The 22,289-nt window shown below is 43.9% G+C and overlaps 2 protein-coding genes across 21 annotated transcripts in view; one reads left to right on the forward strand and one right to left on the reverse strand.

Moving 5' to 3' along the window:
* The window catches only part of Camkii (Calcium/calmodulin-dependent protein kinase II), an 83,050-nt gene that overhangs the window by 36,222 nt on the left and 24,539 nt on the right, over positions 1 to 22,289 (forward strand). For 13 of the 20 annotated variants that reach the window (XM_076382932.1, XM_076382934.1, XM_076382931.1 and 10 more), the window contains exons 3-10: positions 483 to 542; positions 8,685 to 8,739; positions 9,975 to 10,113; positions 10,727 to 10,829; positions 12,538 to 12,716; positions 12,961 to 13,083; positions 13,169 to 13,252; positions 17,619 to 17,679. In XM_076382932.1, the coding sequence (XP_076239047.1) occupies positions 483 to 542; positions 8,685 to 8,739; positions 9,975 to 10,113; positions 10,727 to 10,829; positions 12,538 to 12,716; positions 12,961 to 13,083; positions 13,169 to 13,252; positions 17,619 to 17,679 (804 nt within the window). The remainder of the gene's footprint in view (positions 1 to 482; positions 543 to 8,684; positions 8,740 to 9,974; positions 10,114 to 10,726; positions 10,830 to 12,537; positions 12,717 to 12,960; positions 13,084 to 13,168; positions 13,253 to 17,618; positions 17,680 to 22,289) is intronic. The other 7 variants (XM_076382952.1, XM_076382935.1, XM_076382941.1 and 4 more) reach the window with 1 other exon arrangement.
* LOC143182529 (uncharacterized) lies at positions 11,600 to 12,071 on the reverse strand. The gene is made up of 2 exons (XM_076383568.1): positions 11,922 to 12,071; positions 11,600 to 11,857 (listed from the first exon to the last, which is right to left on the reverse strand). The coding sequence occupies exons 1-2, from the start codon at positions 12,069 to 12,071 to the stop codon at positions 11,600 to 11,602; spliced, it is 408 nt and encodes a 135-aa protein (XP_076239683.1).

Raw genomic sequence — 22,289 nt, forward strand, 5'->3', positions numbered from 1 at the left:
AAACGAGCATCGTGTCGAGCTCTTTTCGCCCCGCTAATGCGATGGGAATCGATATCGTCGAGTCTCGAAGGAGCACGGCTCGTTCAGGGGCACGTGTACAGAAAGGGAACAGGAAATCGTCCTCGAAATGACTCGACCACCGACAAATCCAATTTTATCGTGGTCCTCGGTGAATTACCCACGAGGAAACTCGTCAAGGGACCTCGTCGGAGCAATTCGATTTCGCGGTAATGACTATACCCAGCATTGGTCGTCGTTACCACGAAACTTTCGCGATGCAGCTCGTTCTGGACCTTCCGATCGGCATGTCCTTGTATCAATGGAATTCGAGGCTGCTTGAGGAAGTGTCTGATGGTCCAGTGGCTCTTTTTGCAGATGCTTGTCGAGTGTTACGAGTCCTGACTCCCTTTTTTCTGATTATATGTCTTTGCTGTGATATATCACATACTTGATCTACATATTGCGACTTGTTTCTGTTTCAGACTTTCAGAAACTGGAACGTGAGGCACGGATATGCAGGAAATTGCAGCACCCAAATATCGGTGAGCACTTGTTATTATTTTCTAAATTTTTAAGTAGATTAAACAGTTTCTGGTCAGACAGACCAGCTAGAAATACAGTTTCAACGATAAGTAGTAGTTTCGTCTTTGGAGACAGACATTATTAGCAAGCGCAAAGTTTGGTCAGACACGCGACTTTACCCAGCACAAAATTTCACGCACGAATCGTGATAAAATGAATGACAAATTTCCTATACGTTCGAAGGGCTGTACGAGGACATGTATATTAAGGAAATATGCTTATTCGAGCGGTGTAAAGGGCACGTGGAAGCTCCCCATCGATCCGTCAGCATTGCGTCGCAATCTAACGATGGAAAATTATATACGGAGAATGTAACCACGCTGGACAATATTGGAATCCAATAGAGCGGGAAAGTGAATAAACGCCGCGTCTGAAAATAGAAGGAGGCGAATTCCTTTGTACACTTGTCCAGCTTCGATAGGCCAGCATTCTTCGTCCTGGCTGTGTCTTGCCTCTCCTCGTTTCAGAGTTTTCCTTCCATTGTGTCGTTGCTTTGCCGAAAGTGGATGTAATTTTCCGCGAGGTCACGCGTTTGATTTCCATCCTGCGATTATCCTTTCGTTTGAGGAACCCCTAATCACTTTGAAATATCAAAGGAAAATTATTTTTGTTAGAAATAATATTGCTATGTTCCTAAAATGAAATATTTATACTAATTTGATCATCCACTGCAGATAGTACGTTTATTTGCGAGAGATTCTCAAGTGTAATTCTACGGTACGGCTAAAAAATTCTATATCTGATCTATTTCTAGCTCTCACTAGTAATTGCAATCACATTCATATGAAAATGTAACGAAACGAATGGGATCCTCTAGAGTCTGAAATTGCGTCAGGAAATTTGACGTTGGAGGAAGTCGAAGGGGATGAATTTTCCCTCAGAGTACAGAAACGTGTCTCTTCTCCCGTTAGAAATGTCGGCAGACGGAAGAGTCGCCAGGCAAGTTAATTTCTAACGAAAATTACCATCCAGTCCGACACCGTGGAGACACGGTTACGCCTCCTGCGTTGCTACCGTGTTTCGAGTTCGCTCGTTCACACTCGGTGCACTATAATCCTGTCAAACACACGACGCACCCTCATCTCTGGGGATTTACGTATTTTGCCTGCTAATTCGCTGGATGGAAGGGAATAACTGGAGTCTATCATGTAAGGTTGTCCCTGCTAGAAACATTTCATAGAGCCTCGCCTTTAAACGTTTCCACGGAAATAAAAATTTACTCCACGTGTGCAGTGAAAGATAGCTTTGTATTTAATAGACTCCACGATAGATAAATTTTTAAGGAAGATTAGGAAAGATCGCTGAGTGGAAGATCGTATATTTCCAGTTTACGCCTCCACGCCCAGCAAACTGCACACGTACACGCGTGCAGACCGCTCGCGGAACTTCGCCCTGGAGCAGAACGACGAAAGTTCCGCGACACGTCGCTCCTGCCTCGTTTATGGCTACTATAAATCTGGCATATGCACGTCATGACCACCCTCGCCTGTCGCCTCGCCCACCCCCATGCTCTTGCATTCCTCAAAAATATAATCCCCTAAGTATTCTTCATGGCATCTCGTGGTTCTGTGTTTCCAACCAAGTTGAGGATTTTACTAGAGTTTACAGAAAGATACTGCCTTCAGAGTTAGCAAAGTGATGAATCTTTTATGGGTGGAAGCCTTTAAAGTTTCAGTGGAGATAAATAAAAATTAAGAAGAAGTGACTGTAGTTTACTCGAGACTCTATTGTCTTTGGAAAATTCTGTTTCGTAAGTATTTCAGTTCACATGATTCTAAGCTCTCGAATCACTTGCAATTAAGCCATTAAGTATTCCCAGCGTTTCCAGGAAAAACGAGCGAGATGACTCGCATTGGTTACGAGGAGCCAATCGCCCGGATGTAACTCGATGTTCGGCAATTCCCTGGCTAATTACCCGTGCGATTCCTGCCTCCGTGGATAATTAGGCTAGGCTTGAACGTTTGCGACCACTTGTGTATACGTCCACGACTCGTGCACGCCGACAAAGCCAGCTCTGCGAATGCTCTCCTTGCGTGTAGACTCAGGATGCATCGTGAACGTGTGTGACATGCCTCTTTGCAGGGTCTGGATGATCATCTGCCTCGCTGCTCGGGATTACGGGAATTATTAACGCGAGACTGCGTCCACTGGCAGTTTTTGGGTCTATAGGTTGCTCCAGAGAGGCTTCTCGATGGTCAAGTTCACTTCCATGGTATTAGGCTTGCAATTTAGGCCTTGGATTATGTGCTGCACTCTGGGTACTTTGGAAATTTCAGGATTTTTAGTATTCTTATATTAGTGATCTTCTAAGTGACCTCTTCTTCTTTGAAGTAGAATTATTACTCTGTTTCATTTGTAGCGAGTATTGCATCGAGACCAAAAATATAGAATAGTAAGAGATTCTTATTCTGCTTTATCTCATTCATTACCAAACGTCGTCTTACTTCCCAAACCAGGAATAATAGACATTTGATCAGACTTCTCCTGAACTATATCTCCAAGATAATCCTGCTATGCTAGCAGCTTAACGAGCACGAGGTCAACCTACACAGGCCACGATATGAAACCACAGTTCAAACGACACCAATTAATCCAAGGCACTTTGTTGCACCGGACCAAGTGTTCTCTCCCGAGGCCTGTCTGCTATAGCTCGCCCCTTTTACGTTATTAGCCCCTCGCGTGATAGGGATTCGCTGGAACAACATTACTATCACTGAATTAGCCCTATGCAGGGCAATCAGTGTCTATCCTCAAGCTGGCATCTGTAAACTGAATCACGCTCTCTATACTCAATGATTCTGTGGATCTGTTGTCGGAGGCGCGTGATTGACGTCCTCTCGAAGGCAACAGCTATCGAGAGGCATGAAATATTTTCAGGCCTTCGAGGCTGCAGCTCCGAGGAACAACGAAATTTGGCGGAACCGCACGTGCGGCGCGATTAGCACAATGCCAACCTTGAACCGGCGCTCTGTTCTCTCTCCGCTAGTATTACGCCGAATATGCGCTGGATTCGAGCCAATCGGTATCAGCCAGCCCTGTGGGGGAAAATTTTCACGCTGACGTGCCAAGCGAGGCTCGAGATGACCGAATAGTTTTTTTGTCAGACCCTGGGGAATTTCCATTCGATGATTTGATAAGAGGGAGGGAGGCTGGGTGAAGGAGATAACAGGTGTTTGCGTCTTCGTGCTTGAGATAGGTCTGCTGGGTCAGCGGAGTCATCGCGAGGTCTGTAGTTTATTCCTGGTGTTTCGGTTTTATCTAGCAAAAATTTCAGTGGAACTGGAGGGTAAGAAGCGAGGCTATTCAGTGACTGTGTTCTTAGGTTACTCTGGATGCAGCGAAGTTCTCCCTTTCACGGGTCACTCCCAACCACCCTTCACTTGTTTCGCCATGAGTAAACAGGTACTCGTAAACTAACTAAGACTACGCTCAAGGCTATGGAGATTCTAGACTAAGCTTGTTTCTATAGAGAGATGCACCTCGAAGCCTTCTTCCCCAAACCTATGCTTTACTTAGACTGCTTACTCTTGAACCACAAAGTGGTTCAGGGTAACAGTACCATCAGGTGGACGATAACTTAGTGAATGAATTATCAAATCGTATCGAATAATAAATAAAGTTCCATTCTTAGGATCCGACTGAGAAGAAAAGTAATCCCACAAAAGTCCACTGGGGTTATCGTTGCAAAGTAGAGTCTTTGCGTGCGTCTATCGCGATAGTAATCAGCGAAACCACCGTACACGGTTGCTTCGATAGTAATCGAAAAAGCCAGCACGTGCCAGGCATAGCGAAGCCCAAAAACAGGTTGTACGCGTTACTTCTTGCAATTAGCCGAGGAAATTACCATTTTTCCTCGCCAGAGAACAATTAATATAACACTTTCCGAACAGCGAAACATGAAGTTTATCTACCAAGTGTTTCAGAATTTTCGAGAGCGCAAATGGCCCTCTGACACGATCAGATCGCTGAGATTTGTGTGTGGTATATCGAGAATAGGGGCTCCTCAATATGGCAATTAGTGTTTTTATTAATCAATTGAATGGAGCGAAAACTGGCTGCTTTCTTTCCATTGGAGGCAACGCGAGCGTGGAGAGTCAAGGTCCAGCGAGTATCTCTCGTTCTCTTTTACCCCTTTATAATCGGAATTTCATTGATCCTGTCACAAATCCCACGGTTCTATACATTTTAAAACTGCATGACCGTGCGTGGAACTTTTATTCACGCTCATCCATAATATTTTATTTTTATTAGACCTTTGGTTACAGAATTCCATCTTTCGACTGCTTAGATTCTTATCAAAGTCTGTCTACGCCTCCACTAGATTAAAGGACAGGTCCCTCTTCGACAGTGAACATTTGTGAACAGTCTAAAAGTAAATTAGAAAACAGCGTTTTCACTGGTCGTCGACCAAAGCCGACCAGTTTGTTAAATTGGTCGAGTCGATTCCATAATTCATAAGGAGCTGGCGGTTTCTTTTATTCATCGTACGGCTTTATCCATCGACTAGACGTGGCCAATGAATTACCGTGTCCTCTTTCGTGGCCCGTTTCCATCATGCCTTGCACCGGCTTACGTCCATTCCAGTCAACAAGTGATACCCATCGATCCTCCTCGAATCGACTGTTTCTCACCCTTGCGACCTGTCACTGTCGCTGTCTCCACGATTCATGTTTCTTCCATCTTTTCTGCTCTTCCGAGCGTTCCACAGAAGAACTGGCATCTAGAAAGGAAAATACTTGCTTTTCCTCTTCGTCCCAGCATTTGATTGGACCTGGAAACATGATTTCTTCGGCTTCTAAGTAACTGTGTCAAAGATTTTTTATTGGAGATTTCCAGGAAAGTCGATGAAGGGTGGATATTGAAGGACTCGCAAGAATGTAATTTAAAAGTAAATTGTGGAGGTTTTAGTCGAGCTTTCAGTACCGAGAAAAAGCTGTTATTTTATATCGTGGGTTTCTCGAAGATGGTAATGGCAATTTCTTAAGAGCGACTCGAGTTTTCCAATCTGAACCGCTGGGAACTTTAGTTGCGATAGAGGACAGCGTTCGGAGTAATAACGAACTTCCCGCGATAAGGGTTTTCGCGCGTGGGAGACGTCTTTTTAATCGCCTTATCGTCTTACTCGTGAATCGAAGGCTTCCTAGACACCTTCTGACGATTGCCTTCTATCTTGCGGGACTGTTTCAAGTACCTTTGCCTCGATTTGCGTCTCCAGGGCAGATTGCTATTAACATTTAGGAAAGCTTGAAGGTTTTCGTGTTCTCCAAAGGTTTAATATACTTGATGGCCAGTGATTAACGTAAGTCCATAATAGTGGACTGACGGAGGAAGCTTTAGCGGTATTATGCTTCAGAGAGGTTGAGAGGAAAAAATAGAAGGAAAGCTGCTCAGAGTTTGCAACACTTTGGCGTTATATTTCAGCACCATTTACCACAATATTCTGATTTTTTTCTCTCTGGGTGCTGCTTAAGATGACACAACAGTCGATCGAAGTCGAAGATGAGTTTTGACAGAAGAGAACACATAAACGCGCGTGTAATCGCAGGAACGCGTAACTCTGCGTCGTACTGCGTCGAGGTGTGGCTTCGAGGATCGATACTTACGCTGGTTACTCTCGTTTCTCTTTCTGGCAGACAAGATTAACACCCGTGCTGCTCCCTAAATCGGTTGAGTCAGTCGTTAAGCGCGATTGCCTTGAACCAACACTCCCAATCAGGCTAGGGTCAACACAATACTTTGATCAGACAGCTACGATACCTTTTCTATCTATCTCTTATTTAAAAACGGCTTTGGAAATAAAAGTAGGTTATGTCTATTTTACTGTGAGACACCTGTACTCGCTGAACCCTTCCTTCCACTAGGAACACACTCATCAGGTGTGGCCACAGTATTTACTCGAGTGATATCGCCTGTGTACCGTGATATCATGTGTTGACATTATTAGTGGTTGTCGCTGGGTCTTTGCTTCGGCAAACTGCAAGAAAAGGTTTTCTAGTTCTTCAAATTAAAATAAGTATAAGGTATACGCGTGAAATGTGTCTGACTAGGGACTTATTCTACTGATTTTTATGTGTCTGACTAGGGGCTTATTCTACTGACCTTTCCCTGTCTGACTCGAGACTTATTCTACTGAATTTTCTGGTGTCTGGCTTGTGGCATATTCTACTGAATTTCACTGTGTCTGACTCAGGGCTTATTCTACTGACAAAATTGAGTTAACTCTCAGTACAGTAGGTACCCATTTCTTACTAATATCTCACGATGCCTCCAGCAGTCCCATTATCAAAGCAATTCTTCTCAGAACGAGCTAGCAAATTAAAGAAACCTATTCCACTCATTTCACTCGTCCCATCACGAAGAATAATTTCCAATGCCTCGTCTACTACCGTGCACATGTCTTCGAGTGAAAATTCGCGAGCAGAGACGCCTCGAGTCTGGAACAGCCACGGAAGGCGGAAGAATTTAATGAAAATGGAGAAGGTATCCGCAGAAACGAGAGCAGTGCAGATGTCTGCTCTCTTCAGCCTTCATCCTTTTCGAATGATCTTCAAACCGATCAAAAAGGGGAGGATGGGGATGACGATAGCCTATCTTCCCGTGCTCTTTGCTACCCTCCGTCGATCCAATAAGGATCAAGAGGGAGCGAGTTGGAGATCAGAGGGCAGAACGAGCGTTATTATGGGAATTTTCATCGGCGGGAGAGGGCTCCGTTTCGGATCGGGTAATTTTTCTGCCAGTCTATGAGCTATCGCTTTTCGCGAGACGCGATGGGATGCTATCGGGCCTCGAGCAACAAAACGGTTTTTGCCCCTATGTCAGAGGGGGAAGGATGATGGCAATAAGCTTCGGGATGATAGATTCAGTCTATGGGATCGATAGGGAATTTTGGAATAATACAGGGCCAACGTGGAATTTTAGAACTCTGTGTTGCGTCTCGATTCAATCCTTGAAAAATATTTTATGATAATAGACAGATATAGATATCCACTAAATGATAAAAAATTCATCAAATAATTCCTGTGATACATTAATTTTATTAATTTTCGACACATCTTAGAATCTAAATTAGAATACAGAAATAATAAGGAAAATATATTAAGCTGATCGTGTAGTGATTTCTAGACACTTGTTAATATTTCTATAAAGCTTTCTCATATTCACTGGCACGTATTTAATGACACTGAGCGTGTTATTCCTCGCAAGAAACGAAGAGCGTCAGATAAGACAGTCGACAACCTCGATTTTCGCGTGGACTCGGTGCCCAGGCCCACTTGACATTAATTAAGGCCGATTCGCCGAGACCTTACGGATTGTATCGCGAGGAATGTCTCTTCGTTGACCTTAATGAACGTCGCGATCGAGCAGACTGTTGCGAATGCAAATGATACTCGGACCGTATCGATCCCTCGTCGTTCGAGTTTTCGGGCTAATATTCAGGAGAGCTTAAGCAATTCCTCGATACTCTTTGGCACCTGTTCAAAATTGCCCCCGAATGTTCTTCGCGCTCTGATTTAGACACGTTCGAATTTAAAGGGCCTGGAAACCTTCGCCCAGCTTCCACGGGAGAAAATGAACGAAAAGTTCTGGTTCAATTGGCCGCTGCATTTGATAAAAATAAACGACCCTTCGGTGGGCTAATTGGTCACAAGGCTCAAACAGCGCTGAACAAAAATCTGGATCTCTAATGGCGTCGTTCGTATGCGTCACGATGCAACTGCGTCGCTGCAATTTGTTCAACGACCGTGAAGATCGTTTGCGCGATACTGCGACAATTTTCCTTCCACGTCTTCAATCGTTCCTGCACCGTCGTTTCCCTTTGCATTGTAATTTCCACCTGGAGTGCAAGTCAAAAGCTCGCTGGGACTTGTAAGCTGGAAATATTTACACTTTGTGTTTTTTCAAACGTATGCGAGGTAGGAGGACTAAAAAATAGTGTAGGGCTGAAATTTGAGCCGTGATTATCGTGTGCACTGAGGAAAGACTTTTTTAGTTGTCAAGTAGATTCTACTGTGAGTTCTAGGCTCTGTGTTTTAATTATAAAGTATCATGAATTTTTTGTTTGGCTGTTTTACTAACGTTTTCATGTTTCTTTTTTGTTACAGTGAGACTACACGACAGCATACAGGAGGAGAATTACCATTACCTCGTATTTGACCTGTAAGTGGAAGAGTAATATTAATCAAAGTGTCGATTCGATAGCGTCGCGTCGAAAAGTTCGCGGGGCAGACGAGTTAATCGCGTTGAATGCTGAATTATCCTCGAAATCGTCGCGGACAGGGGCACCTTATCGATGGACAAGTTTAATTCGATTCAGAATAAAGTTACCTCGGCCCCATTCGACTTTCTGGTCAAAATCCGAGCGAGATTCATCGAACATGATTATCGAGGTTTCGAAACGTCTGTTGCCTCGAGTGTAGCTGGCTCGACAAAAGATGTTATTTTCGAGTCACCAACTCGTTTGCCTGCCCTTCTATGGTCTGACCGTCGATAATAGGACAGTAGCTTTAATCTGTGACGCATTGATATCGACTTCTTTTTAATAGTGTAATAAGATCTTGGGATTAAGACTTGTAATGCATCGTCATCGTGGAATAACGAGGTACTGACAATTATAACGAGCAATCAATTTTATGAGGGACTGAGAACTGTATAGTCGGAACGAGAGCAATTGGTGGTTGAAGGCCTCTTCATGGAACAACCCCTTCCACTATAAATTTTTATACCTTTCTACAAATTAGGAGACACTTCGCTGAGTCAAAATTTTCCCAAGTATAATTCAATTACGTGTCTACGACGTCAAACTTCCTGGGCACTTCTTTTTCCCCCAGGTTCTTTTCTTCTCGCACGGTAATTGTTAATTTGTACCAGTCACTGGGTGATTATTCGAACGACCCGTCCTCGTGAATTTTAATCAGCTACGATTTGCATATTAATGAGTCTACGCCGTTGTGGGTATCGATATTCCATGGTGAAAAGTATCGCTACGATTAATTGGGGACTCGATCGGCTTCGCGGTTCTCTCATTCACCTGGAATTTATTAGGGCTTTCCTTGCGACTTTCAAGCAATTGAAGAATTATGATTCTGTGCGATTTGCATTTCGCTGGTCGTTCAATTTCTTAATGCCTGAAGTGTAAGTAGAAGTGGATGGCTCAGCCAGTGGTTCTGGGGTGTTCATTTCGATCTGACTATAGCAAAGGTAGTGTTACACCTGGTCCACACTGAGTTAAAGACTCTTCTTCCTATTCTTCCCTCTTTTTTAATAAAGAAAGCTGAGGAATGTAGAAAATGGTTCGTCCCAGTAGTACAACCAAACAATTCACGATACTCAGACGCGTTTATGAACCTTTTTGGTAATTGAATCTACAGGAAGATTTTTTTGATGGCTTTCAGAGTTACTGGTGGAGAACTTTTCGAGGACATTGTCGCGCGAGAGTTTTACAGTGAAGCGGACGCCTCGCACTGTATCCAACAAATTTTGGAAAGCGTCCACCACTGCCACCACAATGGAGTTGTGCACAGGGACTTGAAGGTACGTAGAACCACTAGTATGATCATAGAAACTGAATAACACTATGCTTGAGAACTTTTAATTTGAGGAAAAAGCAGTGTTCGATATTTCTAAGTTATTACCTTCATAGTAGAACCTCGATTATCCGAAACACTAGGAAATTCAAATCTGAAGCACCCTTGTGACAGCTAGCTTACTTATCTTTAGCAGATTATTGTTAAATAATTGTTTAAGTATCAGTCAATATACTACAGAACTCTTATCGTTATTACGTATATTAAATATTCATAGAAATTGTGAATAATCCAGTCTCTACAGTATTTCTTTGGATCGTGTATTCCAAGAGCACATCTCAGCGCACCGCAAGCTTGCAGATATCTAGGAATACACAAGTAGGTATAGAAATAAGGGAATCAGGGTAAAATCAGTTTGTGGCGGGAAAAACAAACTGCGAAAGAGATTTGCGCGCATTGCAGTAGAAGATAGAATCGCGATGTATGTCAAGCATTCATCGTATTACACGACCAACGTTGGTGTATCAACGTACAGCATGGCCGCGTAAAAATGCAGGACAAGGGGAACAGTTCGCGCGAAGAGTGAACAGAAATATCGACGAGTCTGCTTCCTGTTGCAGCCCGAAAATTTACTACTCGCGAGTAAGGCGAAAGGCGCGGCTGTGAAATTAGCGGACTTTGGATTGGCGATCGAGGTGCAGGGCGAAGCACACGCATGGTTCGGTGAGTGCATCTTCCAATAAAACCACTAAAAATTCAAACTCAATTTAAAAAGTTACTAGAAAGTAAATAACCAAAAAGTGTTCCTGCGTTTGAATTTTTTTAGAAATAAAATTTGATTATTCAAAATGAAAGATCGTCTCAAACTTCTGGCAAAAATTTCGACCGTAATTTGAATCGAGTTCAAATTGCTGCGCGGAGTAAAACAGACAGGATGAATTTGCGCGAGAAATTAAGGGCGTTTGTACAAATTCGCTCGAATTTCCGTCATGGAGCGGGGAAACAAAATTTTTCACTCGAGTGTAATCTTTCCGTTGCTTTCACCGTGCGTTCTTCCTTCCTTTTCCCGCCGGCTGTCGCGATTTAAATTCGACTGCCGACATTCTCATTCATTTACCGATCCCCTGCGCCGCCCCCTGCCAACTCTTCCCCTATTTAATGCGCGTTGCATAACGTGCACGTAGATGGTGCATTTATACATAGCATGTCACGTTGGAACAGCCACGATTCGACCGTTCCCGTTTTCTTTCTACGCGACGAACTCTGGCCAAGTTTTCCCGCCCTATTGGAAAACTTCCCCCGAATTTCCCACCGCGAAATAGATTCCCCTTTGCCGAGACTTTTGCCACGGGAATTTCCAATTCTGTTCCTCGAGTTCGCTCATCCTGTAAAAGTTCAGGCATTGGAGGAAAATGAGAAAATTTAGTGTTAGGTTCTATGGAATATTAATGACGCGCAGAGGGAGTTAATTCGTATTTAATTATTTGACCCAGTTAAGAGGCGGGGAAGTGGAAGAAATACAAGAAATTTTCTAGGGTTTTCCTCTCTCGTTTTATTTCAAGCAACGAAGTTCTTGAAGTTTGACAAGTCAGTGGCTGTTGTAAATGTGGCTTAACATTCTTTTCCGATGAAAATGCTGGCAGACGAGCTAGAATTACTTGCTTTCGAATCTCTGGAACAGCGTTCACCACTTTCTGCGCTTCGTCGAGTACCGGACAGCCGACTGAAACGCGGTGACGTTCGTTTCCGTCCTGGAAAAGCCAATAGCTCGAAATTCCATCGGCACGATGACACTGTTACGCGTCGAGCACTCACAGTTTCCTCGGTCGTCGGAGAAAATCCCCGATGCACACGCGAACTGCTGGAAATTCCAAGTTTCCCTATGGTAAATGGCGCATCGTCGCGAACTCTTAACGATACGACGGCTGTTTGAAAGTTGAATAGTTGGGGGCTGCGCGATATCATCTTCCATGCCAGTCGATTCTTGCGCGAATGTGACCTGAACTACTTGCTCCTAACTACTGCAACTTGCCATTAAATTAATTGTAATTTTCTATTCCAAGTTCCTCTAGGTATCCAAACTTTCGCGAACGTGAGAGTACTCTTTAGCATCTTGTTGCTCTCGGCAACTGAAGGAAAGCACTTGTTTCAATTTTTAATTCTTTGGGGATTCAGTACTTTAGACTTACGAGACAAATATACTTATTAAATATTGAGCGGTTGTTAGGTTTTTTATTCTGTCAAGTTGGTACGAAAATATTGTTGGATTTTTCTTTTACACTAGTTTAAACAATAGTGAATTGAATGTTTCTCAGAAAATCCTACAGTATTTTCAGCCTGACATGTTTTTAAGGGAAGGTGGATCGCTTAAAACGTTCTGTCGTTCAAAACAATCTAATCCAACAATGAACTGTGACGATCCGTGAACAAGGTTTCGCTGGAACGCCTGGATACCTCAGCCCGGAAGTCCTCAAGAAAGAGCCATATGGAAAGCCTGTCGACATCTGGGCATGCGGTGTCATCCTCTACATCCTACTAGTCGGTTATCCGCCATTCTGGGACGAGGATCAGCATCGGCTCTACCAACAGATCAAGACGGGATCGTACGACGTAAGAACCACCCCATTTTATACTCTCTCACCCTCGATTTTCTGCAAAAATAAGCAAACAGTATCTACCTAAAAAAGGATTAAGAAAATAACCAGTTCATACTAAATAACGAAATACAAAGTCTGTGGGGGATACTAGTGTCGTGTTTATCTACCCTTATTATCTCAGCAAAAACAGTTTCTTTCTTGAGCCCAGAATTACACCCCCCAGCAGCAATTAATTTTCTTCCACACGTATTTTACAGTACCCCAGTCCAGAATGGGACACTGTCACGCCAGAAGCCAAGAACCTTATCAATCAGATGCTGACGGTGAACCCGAGCAAAAGGATCACCGCCAGCGAGGCACTGAAGCACCCTTGGATCTGCGTAAGTAGAACCACCCTCGAGATTTATCCTGAAAAAAGTCCACAACATCGTACTAACAATATCCTTCCCTTTTCTTGTGTTACAGCAACGCGAACGTGTAGCATCTGTCGTCCACAGACAAGAGACCGTGGAGTGTTTGAAGAAATTCAACGCAAGGCGCAAATTAAAGGTGAGTCCTCGCTGTTCCCTTTCGCAGTTTAATTAAGCGATCTCCCTGTCGAGTGGACGAGTAATTAGAAGGTGGATACGGGGCCGCGAGTTTCCCAATTAATAGAATTCACCGCGCGAGGGAGCATGTTGCCGACGTTGTAGCCGAACTATAGGGCAACGTAACTAGTTACCGCGCGAGTTTCGATTCGAGACGTCGACTGTTAAGGCGCGTCGGCCCGTTAAATGATCTATAGCCGTGTCGCCTCTGTGAAGGATAAACTAGCGTTTAGCGTGTAACCATTGGCGCTCGACCACGAGGCCAGACATGCTTCTCGAACACATAGGAACTGCTCGAAACTCGAAATTGAGTTTCCCAGAATTTCCGATGTCTAGGTTTTTAATAGGCTGCCGAAATTTCAGCGAGTCTTCTGTTCTCGATGAAATTACAGAGGTGGGGGTGTTATTAATTTAAATTGAAGCAGGGTGGAACTACCAGGCATTATGTAATCATGCGTCTAGACAATACAAGTCACGTGTTCGTTCTCTTAATGAGTTCCCTTCGAGAAATCCGACGACCCGTTTACTGTTCATTAAATTACCTCGAAAGGTTGTTATAAATTCTTAAGTCGGAAAACGAGGCACACGCTATAAGGTCTTGAGACACGCTCCCATGGATTCCTGAAGTTTCGCTGGAAGAAATTAGCCGGTGAATAAATTAACATCGTTGTCTTGAAGCTCACTTCGTCAGGGAACTTAGGCTTTATTTCTGGAGGGAGTGGGACACCCTGAACTTCTGCTTCTAATCGAATTCTTTATTTCAGAGTAGTCTGTTGGTCCCACTGAAGTTACTGACCTAGCATTTTAACCCTAATTCCAATGACCAGAGGTCTAGTCCCTATCGAATCTAATCTGAAGCCCAAAAAGAGAGAGGAACAGTATTGGTTCCATTCGTAAAAGAACTCTGTCTTCTCCCTTTAATTGCGTCTTTTCACCTTCGCCACTGGAAGTGGCAAAGTCAGCGTAGAGTCGTCTTTGATTGGGAATTCGTGGGTCTCTCCTCCTCCTAACCCCAGCCACCCTTGGACGCCTGTTGCGATTGTAAATGACGCGGGCAGAGTCCCTGGAATTGCTATCAGAATCGTGTGCTCGAATCGAATTCCCTGTACATTCGCGTGTGTATATGTGTAAGCACGTTCTCGTGATTACTTTCGGTGTACGTGAAAAGTCCTGCCCTCCACGAACGTGACGTGCAAAATTCACGGCGATTAGAGTTCTGAATGGAACCCTCGATAATATTTGGCAATTTTTGGTGGCAGTTCATCTGAGAAAATTGAAGACAAAGTCTCTAAAAATTAACTAGGGAACCTCTTTTCATCCATTTAGGAAAACTAGAATTTTTTGGGTGAAGTAAAGTTTTGAGTGGAATAGAATATTCGAAAATTGATATTTTCATAGAACACAGTAGTTTCACCCTGTGGAAAAGCTCTGAATTCTGGCTACTTGTACTCGAGAGTTCAGCCTCTTCGTGTACATGCAAAAACCCTTCGTCATTTGCAGCGGACACGTGTTACAAGTCCATTCGTGGCTCGACAAGCGACACGCACACAAATTATAATTTATAATCCTGCCATGTTGCAGCACGCGTACCTCATTAGCCACTTGTTCCGTTAATTTCCTATTAACTATTGAATTTCCGTATCCAGCTTCCCCTCACCCCCTTCACGAGAAAATGTCCACATGGCACGCTACCCTACATCGATTTCAATTCGCTTAAAAGCCAGATCAGGCTCTGTTTGAGAAATGAAACACGAGTGACTCTTTCTGGATCTGCTACTTGGCAGTGATTAAGCGTCCTTAGTATCGACTAGGATATGAATGATGACCATCTCTGTTAATAAATATATTTTTTGTTGGTGCCTGGTTGATGGTACATGAAGGGATGGGCGTTTGATGAGCTTCCAATCGCGCGATCGTTCCATTAAGTCCGAATGTAATTAACAGTTGTGTCTAATGTGGCTCCCAGCGCTCAGGGGTGACAGACCAGGTGAAGTATTTCAGAGTGGTTCGTGTTTCTTGAATATTGTTTGTAATTATTGGGATTAATCTTGTTGAATGGAGTCGTAATGGATTTTTGGGGATAGTATAGGTGTAGAAACGTGAGGGTGCGTACGAGTTTTATTTCGTTATTAGTCGAGGATTATTAATTGTCTTGCAAAGCACGATTTTTTAATTAATAAAGAGAACAAGGCGCGTTGAAGTTTTTATTTTCCATACATGTTATTAAACAGCACTTTCACGCACTCGTGGAACTCGAAACTCGAATCAAAGCGAAAAATATTCATTCCCACACTTCGTTTTTCCTTTAATTTTCGAACTCAAAGAAACACTCGAACCGTGGTTTGTAACTCTGGCAATCTTTGATTAAACACTCGACTAATAATCCCCGTGTTTTACCTTCCCTCGATGAGAAAGTTGTTTCAGCGTCAGCCTGTAGTGGTGTTACAGTTTTTAAAAAGCTTCCAATTGCTATTTCGAAACCGCGAATCTACCCTACACATCGAGAGCGCCACAACAGCTCACAGGACGCACGATTTACATTAACAAACCGTTCATCGACCGTAATTTCCACGCAGAATCTCTCCGCTCGTTCTCTTGAAGCTTTAAATCGACCCGTTTCTCACGATAGGGACCAAAGGAAATTAATTTCCCCAGAATAAATTTCGTCTGGCCTCAAAACCGAGCTGCAAAGCAGATTGAAATTAATTTCTGAAGCAGGATCGCTGGTTCGGCTGCGCATCTTAAATCGCCTTGCAAATTAAACCGTGATATTACGTCAATCGTCGATTCGCGACGCTGAGACGCGATCGAAACGATGGACAGCGACATCGGGGCGAGGAAATCCTTGGTCTTGTTCGAAAGAGCGGCGGCTTCACGAGACCGTTCTCTGAATGCGACACGTAGAAGCGTGCGGCATGAATATTTAACGAGAAGGTGTGGGGAGGGACGGTTCGTTTTCTGTTGCCACGATAAGAGAGCGTCGACGGCATTTAATATTCGAAATTTAAATACGCCGCGCGTGTTACAACGCGGAAAAGCCAGCCCTGTTAGAACTCTGCCTGTAATCGAAATCGATTGTTCTGCCGGCAAATATTTGTCGTAAATATTTCCCCGATACTCCAGCCGAACGTTGTGCTAACGTTTCGCCTGCTATTAGCTCTGTTTGTCTTGCCAGTTACACGTATTTGTTATACCATTCCCTGTGCTTCCGATTTTCGCGGACACTGCAGCCTTAAATATGCTTTTACCGTGGAACTCAGCCATTAATACAGAGGGTAGCCTCAAGATTTGAAGGAGGAAGAGGGTTGCTTCTAGTCATTGACTCTGAATTACATGTTGCACTTTCATTTTTATCTGAATTCCAAGTTCAGTTCTCGCAAATAAAAACGTCCCTACAAATGAAATTGAATAATCACATTTTAGTAAGTGGGAGCAACACATGACGATAGTGAAGTAGAGATCGTACGTTAAGAGACACATTGCCACGTAGCAGCGTCGCGACGAGTTCACGCGATCGAATAATGGCTGGACGATACGGTCGTTTAATTCCGGTAAAAGGCGCTGCAAATGCAAATTAATGGCGGAGGAGTTAATCTATCGATCTACAACGTCTACAGGAGGACCGATAAAGCAAGACATATTCTGAGCATGAGAGAAGTTATCGTTGTGTAGCGAAGCGTCTACGATCCAGCTCGCGAACGATTCGGGTCTAAAGTTCACGGTGTAATAACTTGAATACGAGCGACCGGAAGCTCTGCGAGGCTTCATGAAAGAACCGAACGACGCTCGTCTCGCTGCCTGTCGAAGTCGCCTCGCTTCAAACCGAGGAATCGACGCTGTCGGGACTTTACGGCGATCATTTCGCAGGTTAAAAACGCGGACTCTCCATGAAATTGAACCTCGTGAACGTGCAGCTAAATAAAATTGCAGTTAAACGAGTTTCATGGCGCCCCCGCAGCTCCCATTCAGCCGGATCGAAAGTTCAGTTAATTACAAGCGTGATAGTTAAACCGTTGCGCTGCGTTATTGCATCGAAGGGAGTAACTAGCGAAAGGGTTTTTCCTTTAATTTAGGGCTTTTCCTCTTCCCGACGTCTAAGGGTCAGATTCTATATCATGGCTCGAGGAACAGTTTAATTCGAGGTGAACATTTTGTACAGGGCGAAGCAAAAAGGGGGGCCAAAGAATATTCACAGAAATTAAGATAAATTATTAATTCTCCTTTGAGTAACGATACCCCTGAGCTACCCTCGTTGTCGCCCCTACTATTTACCCCTTCTCGGTCTCAATTAACGCAGAAGAATAATCAGGCTCGCTTTCTGTCCGCAGGGCGCTATTCTGACGACTATGTTGGCGACGAGGAACTTTACAAGTAAGAATGATGGACAGGGTAAGTACCTCCGGCCCTCTTCAGCGCTTCATGGACCACGACAGACAGTACTTTTATACCTCCTATTAAATTTTACGTCCCCGTCTCTCTGTCTCTATAAACATTCATCTTTCTCTTTATTTCTCTTTCTCTCGCCCCTCACTTCTTTCTCTCTTTTCTATCTTTTTCTCTCTATTCTCCCAGATTCATAACCCATAGCCCACCCGGTTCTTCACCCACCTTGCACATACACTAGAACCCTAGTCCACACCCCCATGTATAGAGGATCTCTGTTCATCAGCCCTTTCGTTCTTTTCAAGAGGTGCTTCACGACGTGGCCGCGCACGCAGCGTTCATTTCGCTTATTAAGACGTTAGTCCTCGTTGCGAAAGTTAAGAGGGTAGACGCGCATCCACCCCCGCCTCTCGAGTCTCCCCCGTACCCCTCGACAACAGTCGAGGAGCTCACGGTCCGCTGAAACTTCGCCAGTTCCTTGCAAATCGAGTTTACTCGCTTCCGAAATTTCGTTTCGTTCATTAGCTCTCGCGAATGCCGCGCCAACTTGCGAATTAGCGTTTCGCTCGACCATCGAGGGGGATAGAGTCGGAAAAATTCGTCGATGGAATTGAACGAATCCTCGGGGCCACGAAATGAAGCACAAAAGCGATCATCCTTGCTCGTGCACCCGAACGAACTTAGAGTCCCGTACGTTGATCCCCATAGATCTAGGCGATCCGAGCAGCGAGGTGAAATATTGGATGGAATTCCTTCGTCATTCACCCCGATTGGCCATCGTGGAGCTGGTTCCTCTCTGTGCCCAGGGCACCCGAAATTTCTCGAGGTCCTCGCGATCTCACCCCATTGGTTCTCTATTGTTTCAGCAATTTCACCCTCGCTCGCTCTGGGTATCAAACGATTTGTCATGATAGTCATTCACAAGACCTTGTTACCTCATAGTCGATGCACTTGGCTCGCACCTCATATCCTGCAAGGACTGTGCTACGTTACCCAGAATGGAACAGTATTTTTTCTGTTTGTCTGTGCGGACTTGTAGATCCTTTGAATGATTTCGGTGTTGAATTTCTGGAACTCTGGGTAACGCGAATCGTCGTCGCAGTGGACTCAAGCAGTTTTCTCCTCATTGATCATGCAGTTATGCCTCGTCATTTCGGGAGCTAACACTCGAATTGGAATTCGAATTGGAATCATGGAACGTATCGAGCCATGGGAACGTGGGAACGCCGACCTTTTTGAAATTCATTGCATTTTCGAGTTCATGAATGAAGAATCATTGATCGTAACGATGGGTTATTTCACCGTTGCATCAGACGATTCATGAACGCATTTCGTGCTTTATTTTTTATTCATATCGCGCGTGTTGATGACCTTTGAGTTCTTCATTTAACAAAAATAAGTCATTAATTCATCAGAGGTTTTATATCGTTTTGTACTTCTTTTTACGATTTGATACTTCTATTTTAGAGAGCAGATTATCGAAATCGTGTGATCTTTAAACCTTAAGAATTCAATTGGTCTTTGAAATTTCACTTTGAACACACGTACAGAAAAACACGCAGAGAGGAGAAGACTATTATCGTATTGAGATAGTATCGCTGGATTGACCACCGAACTGTTTCGGTCCACTAGCGAGAATAGCCCTCGAATGATTATTGTGCGTTTAGTATCTATTAATGACTCTGTAGTACATACTCTGAGACATCAGCGAAATACGAAACACCTCGTGCCCCACTTTTCTATTTCTCTCTCTTTCACATTCATGCTGCACATTTTGGAACGACTATGTGAACCAAAACCATAGCAATGCCTTGAATCTCAAGAACTATTCAGAATCCCAAGATTTGATATATTTTGATTCAAAAGGGATTCCTACAATCTAAATAATACCAAACTTCGACAGAAGTACACTTCTAGCTACCTTTCACGAACAGCTTTCAAGGCATTACTGTGTACCTTACGAGGCACAATTACTGTCCATATTACTTCAATGAATATGTATGCAAACGATCACCAACGTTCCAAAATACCACGTATGAATATTTTCACGCAATTCGTGTCTCTGTATTATGTACGTACACACACCTGCATATATTATACATACACACCCTTCTCTGTTAGTCTACCGTAGCATCCACTGGATCGCCTCCTACGATAGATGCTCGATAAACAATATTATAATCTGTGTATTCACCCGTCCGCGAGCGTGTACGTGCATTTTGTACACGCAAGTGCAAACCAGTACAATCGGCCCTGTTTAGTGTGCATAGACCTCCCCGTTTAGCAGAGTAGATGAGCATCTTGCATACGTAGACACCAAGCGCGACACTCTCGCGTGTCACCATATGATCCATGATGATTTCGCTGTTAATTAGCATATGTGTACCCCGTTTTTATATGTATATATATTTTCTTTTCTTTTTTTTTCATTTTATCTTCTATTTATTACTGATTTTCTGTGCGAAAGACACATCGTCGGAGACACTTCATGCTCGAAGTAGAATCAGGTAGGGATAGAGTCAGTACACCGCCAAGGAAATGAAGTCTAACTCGACTCGAATCGAGGAACAGTCCAAGTGGACACTTTGGTAGGATTTTTTCGATCCATGGGAGAGAATTTCTTAATGAAATGTGGAAGGTAACGTTCTATGTGGAAAAGGAAAAATAGGAGAGCGAATTTCATACAGTTATTCCAAGTCCTTCGGTATCTAAATGCAGTCGAAGATTATGCAATATTAAAATATGTAAAGTTTGTTGGCTGAAATAACAGTGCTCCATCTGGGGGTAATCAAAGTACAGTTTACCTAAAAGAATCGATACTCGAGTCTCAAGAGAGGCTTCCTAGAAGGGAAATGAACGTGGACAGAAGAAGAAGGAGCAACGTTTCCATGCTTCGCGTGCAAGTTACGCTCCTATCGCGAGGAGCCATCAAATACTTTCATTACCATGTAACAATTTCCGTGAGAAATCGCCGTGCAAACGCGACTCGGCTTTCGTCAGCGCGTTGCTGGCAATTTGTTTCAATTACTCAAGCGAAAGACAGCCATCGATCGTTCGTTTCCCTTTCTCTCTCTAACCCTGCTTTTTTTCGTCTTCCATCACGCTGCAACCGACGTATAATTAACTTCGAAACTTGGTCTCCCAGAATCGGCCGTTCGCTTTGTTTCCCGCCTCGGCGAGAAAGCTATCGGCGTCGTCGAAGTTTAATTAAATTTATCTCGTCGCTGTAAGCCGACTCTCGATCCCTCGGAGCTTCTCGATCCGCGATCAGCGTTCGCTCCATTTTTTTCGTTCTTTTTTGCGAGAACGTTGCCTTCCTTTTCTATTTACAAACAGGATTAAAACGACGTCTGCGAAAACAACATGCGCGATAAAAATTCCAGCGACAAGAGAGTGACACGCACATAAAAGAAAACAGAATCTTATCAATTCCCACAGCTTCTCATGAAATCTGCTTATCATCAGATTGTTCCTTCGTTCGTTCGCCTCGAACTCACTCCTACGACTTAAAAAATTACCATCGCAGACTTGTCCATCCAGACTTCCATTAAACAGGACCATGTTCGATCAAGTGAAACCAAAGAAGAATTTGGCCACTGTCTCGAGACAATCAGAACCAGATCGATTCACCACGAATCATCCAAGATCTCTTTCAATCGCCGCAGTATCTTCGTTCGGGATCAAACTCGACTCATCAGGAACGATTCCTCTCAAACGATCATCGATCGATCGACTCCGAGGATCTGTTCATTCACGATACGAAAGAGAGAGCGTTGTTGTTCTCGCGTTCTCTTGGAAAATCGATCCTGTCGCGGGGAACGATACTGAATTATTCTGGTACCCCGACCTCGGGAGCCATTAGAAATTGCTGGGTTCGCTCAGCAATCTGAGCTGATCTTAAATGCTGCCTGGAGGAACGGTGGAAGCCGAAAGGGCTTTTTAATTATGAACGTCGCTCGAAATTGAACTGTCCTCTGCTGAAGGAATCGGCTGCCTCGTCGATCGAAGCTGTATCATGAATTTTGAGCGCCGAGGATTTGGCTCTTCGTGAATTGGGATCGTGGATACTTTGCAATCGGGACTTCCCTTACACGCGATATTTGGTGATCTATATTTAATGTAATTTCCAGCCGAACAACTCGCAACTGTTTCCTCGTGGTATCGATTCGGGGGGTGTTGGAGCGAGAGATAAAATCCTCGAGGGAGAGGGAACTGTCTCAAAATTCATCGACCCTATAAATCTCGAGGGGCGAGGCTTTGAATGCCTTTGGAATTTACGCGCGAAGATGTCTCTATGTCTGTAAATATGAACACGAGGGGGTTCATAAATTTCGAGCGTCGAAGTAGAAGAATTCGACAAATCTCATGTGGGACTAGAACCCATGGATCCCAGTGTGTTGGGAGTCTTCAGATCCCAAGAGAACGCGATCAGTCGCTCTCTCTGTCTGCCTATCCGTCTATCTCTCTTTTATTCTATCTGTCTGTCTCTTACTCACACTATGACTGATTTTTTTGACAAGGTACTCTGTACGCGAAGTGGGTCGGAGGTGCAAGGACACCCTCCCAATTTCTGAATTTTTCTAACCGATAAAACGATAAGCCGCGCTTGCACACGA

Source organism: Calliopsis andreniformis, chromosome 8 (genome assembly GCF_051401765.1).
Source record: "Calliopsis andreniformis isolate RMS-2024a chromosome 8, iyCalAndr_principal, whole genome shotgun sequence".
Taxonomy (NCBI): Eukaryota; Metazoa; Arthropoda; class Insecta; order Hymenoptera; family Andrenidae; genus Calliopsis; species Calliopsis andreniformis.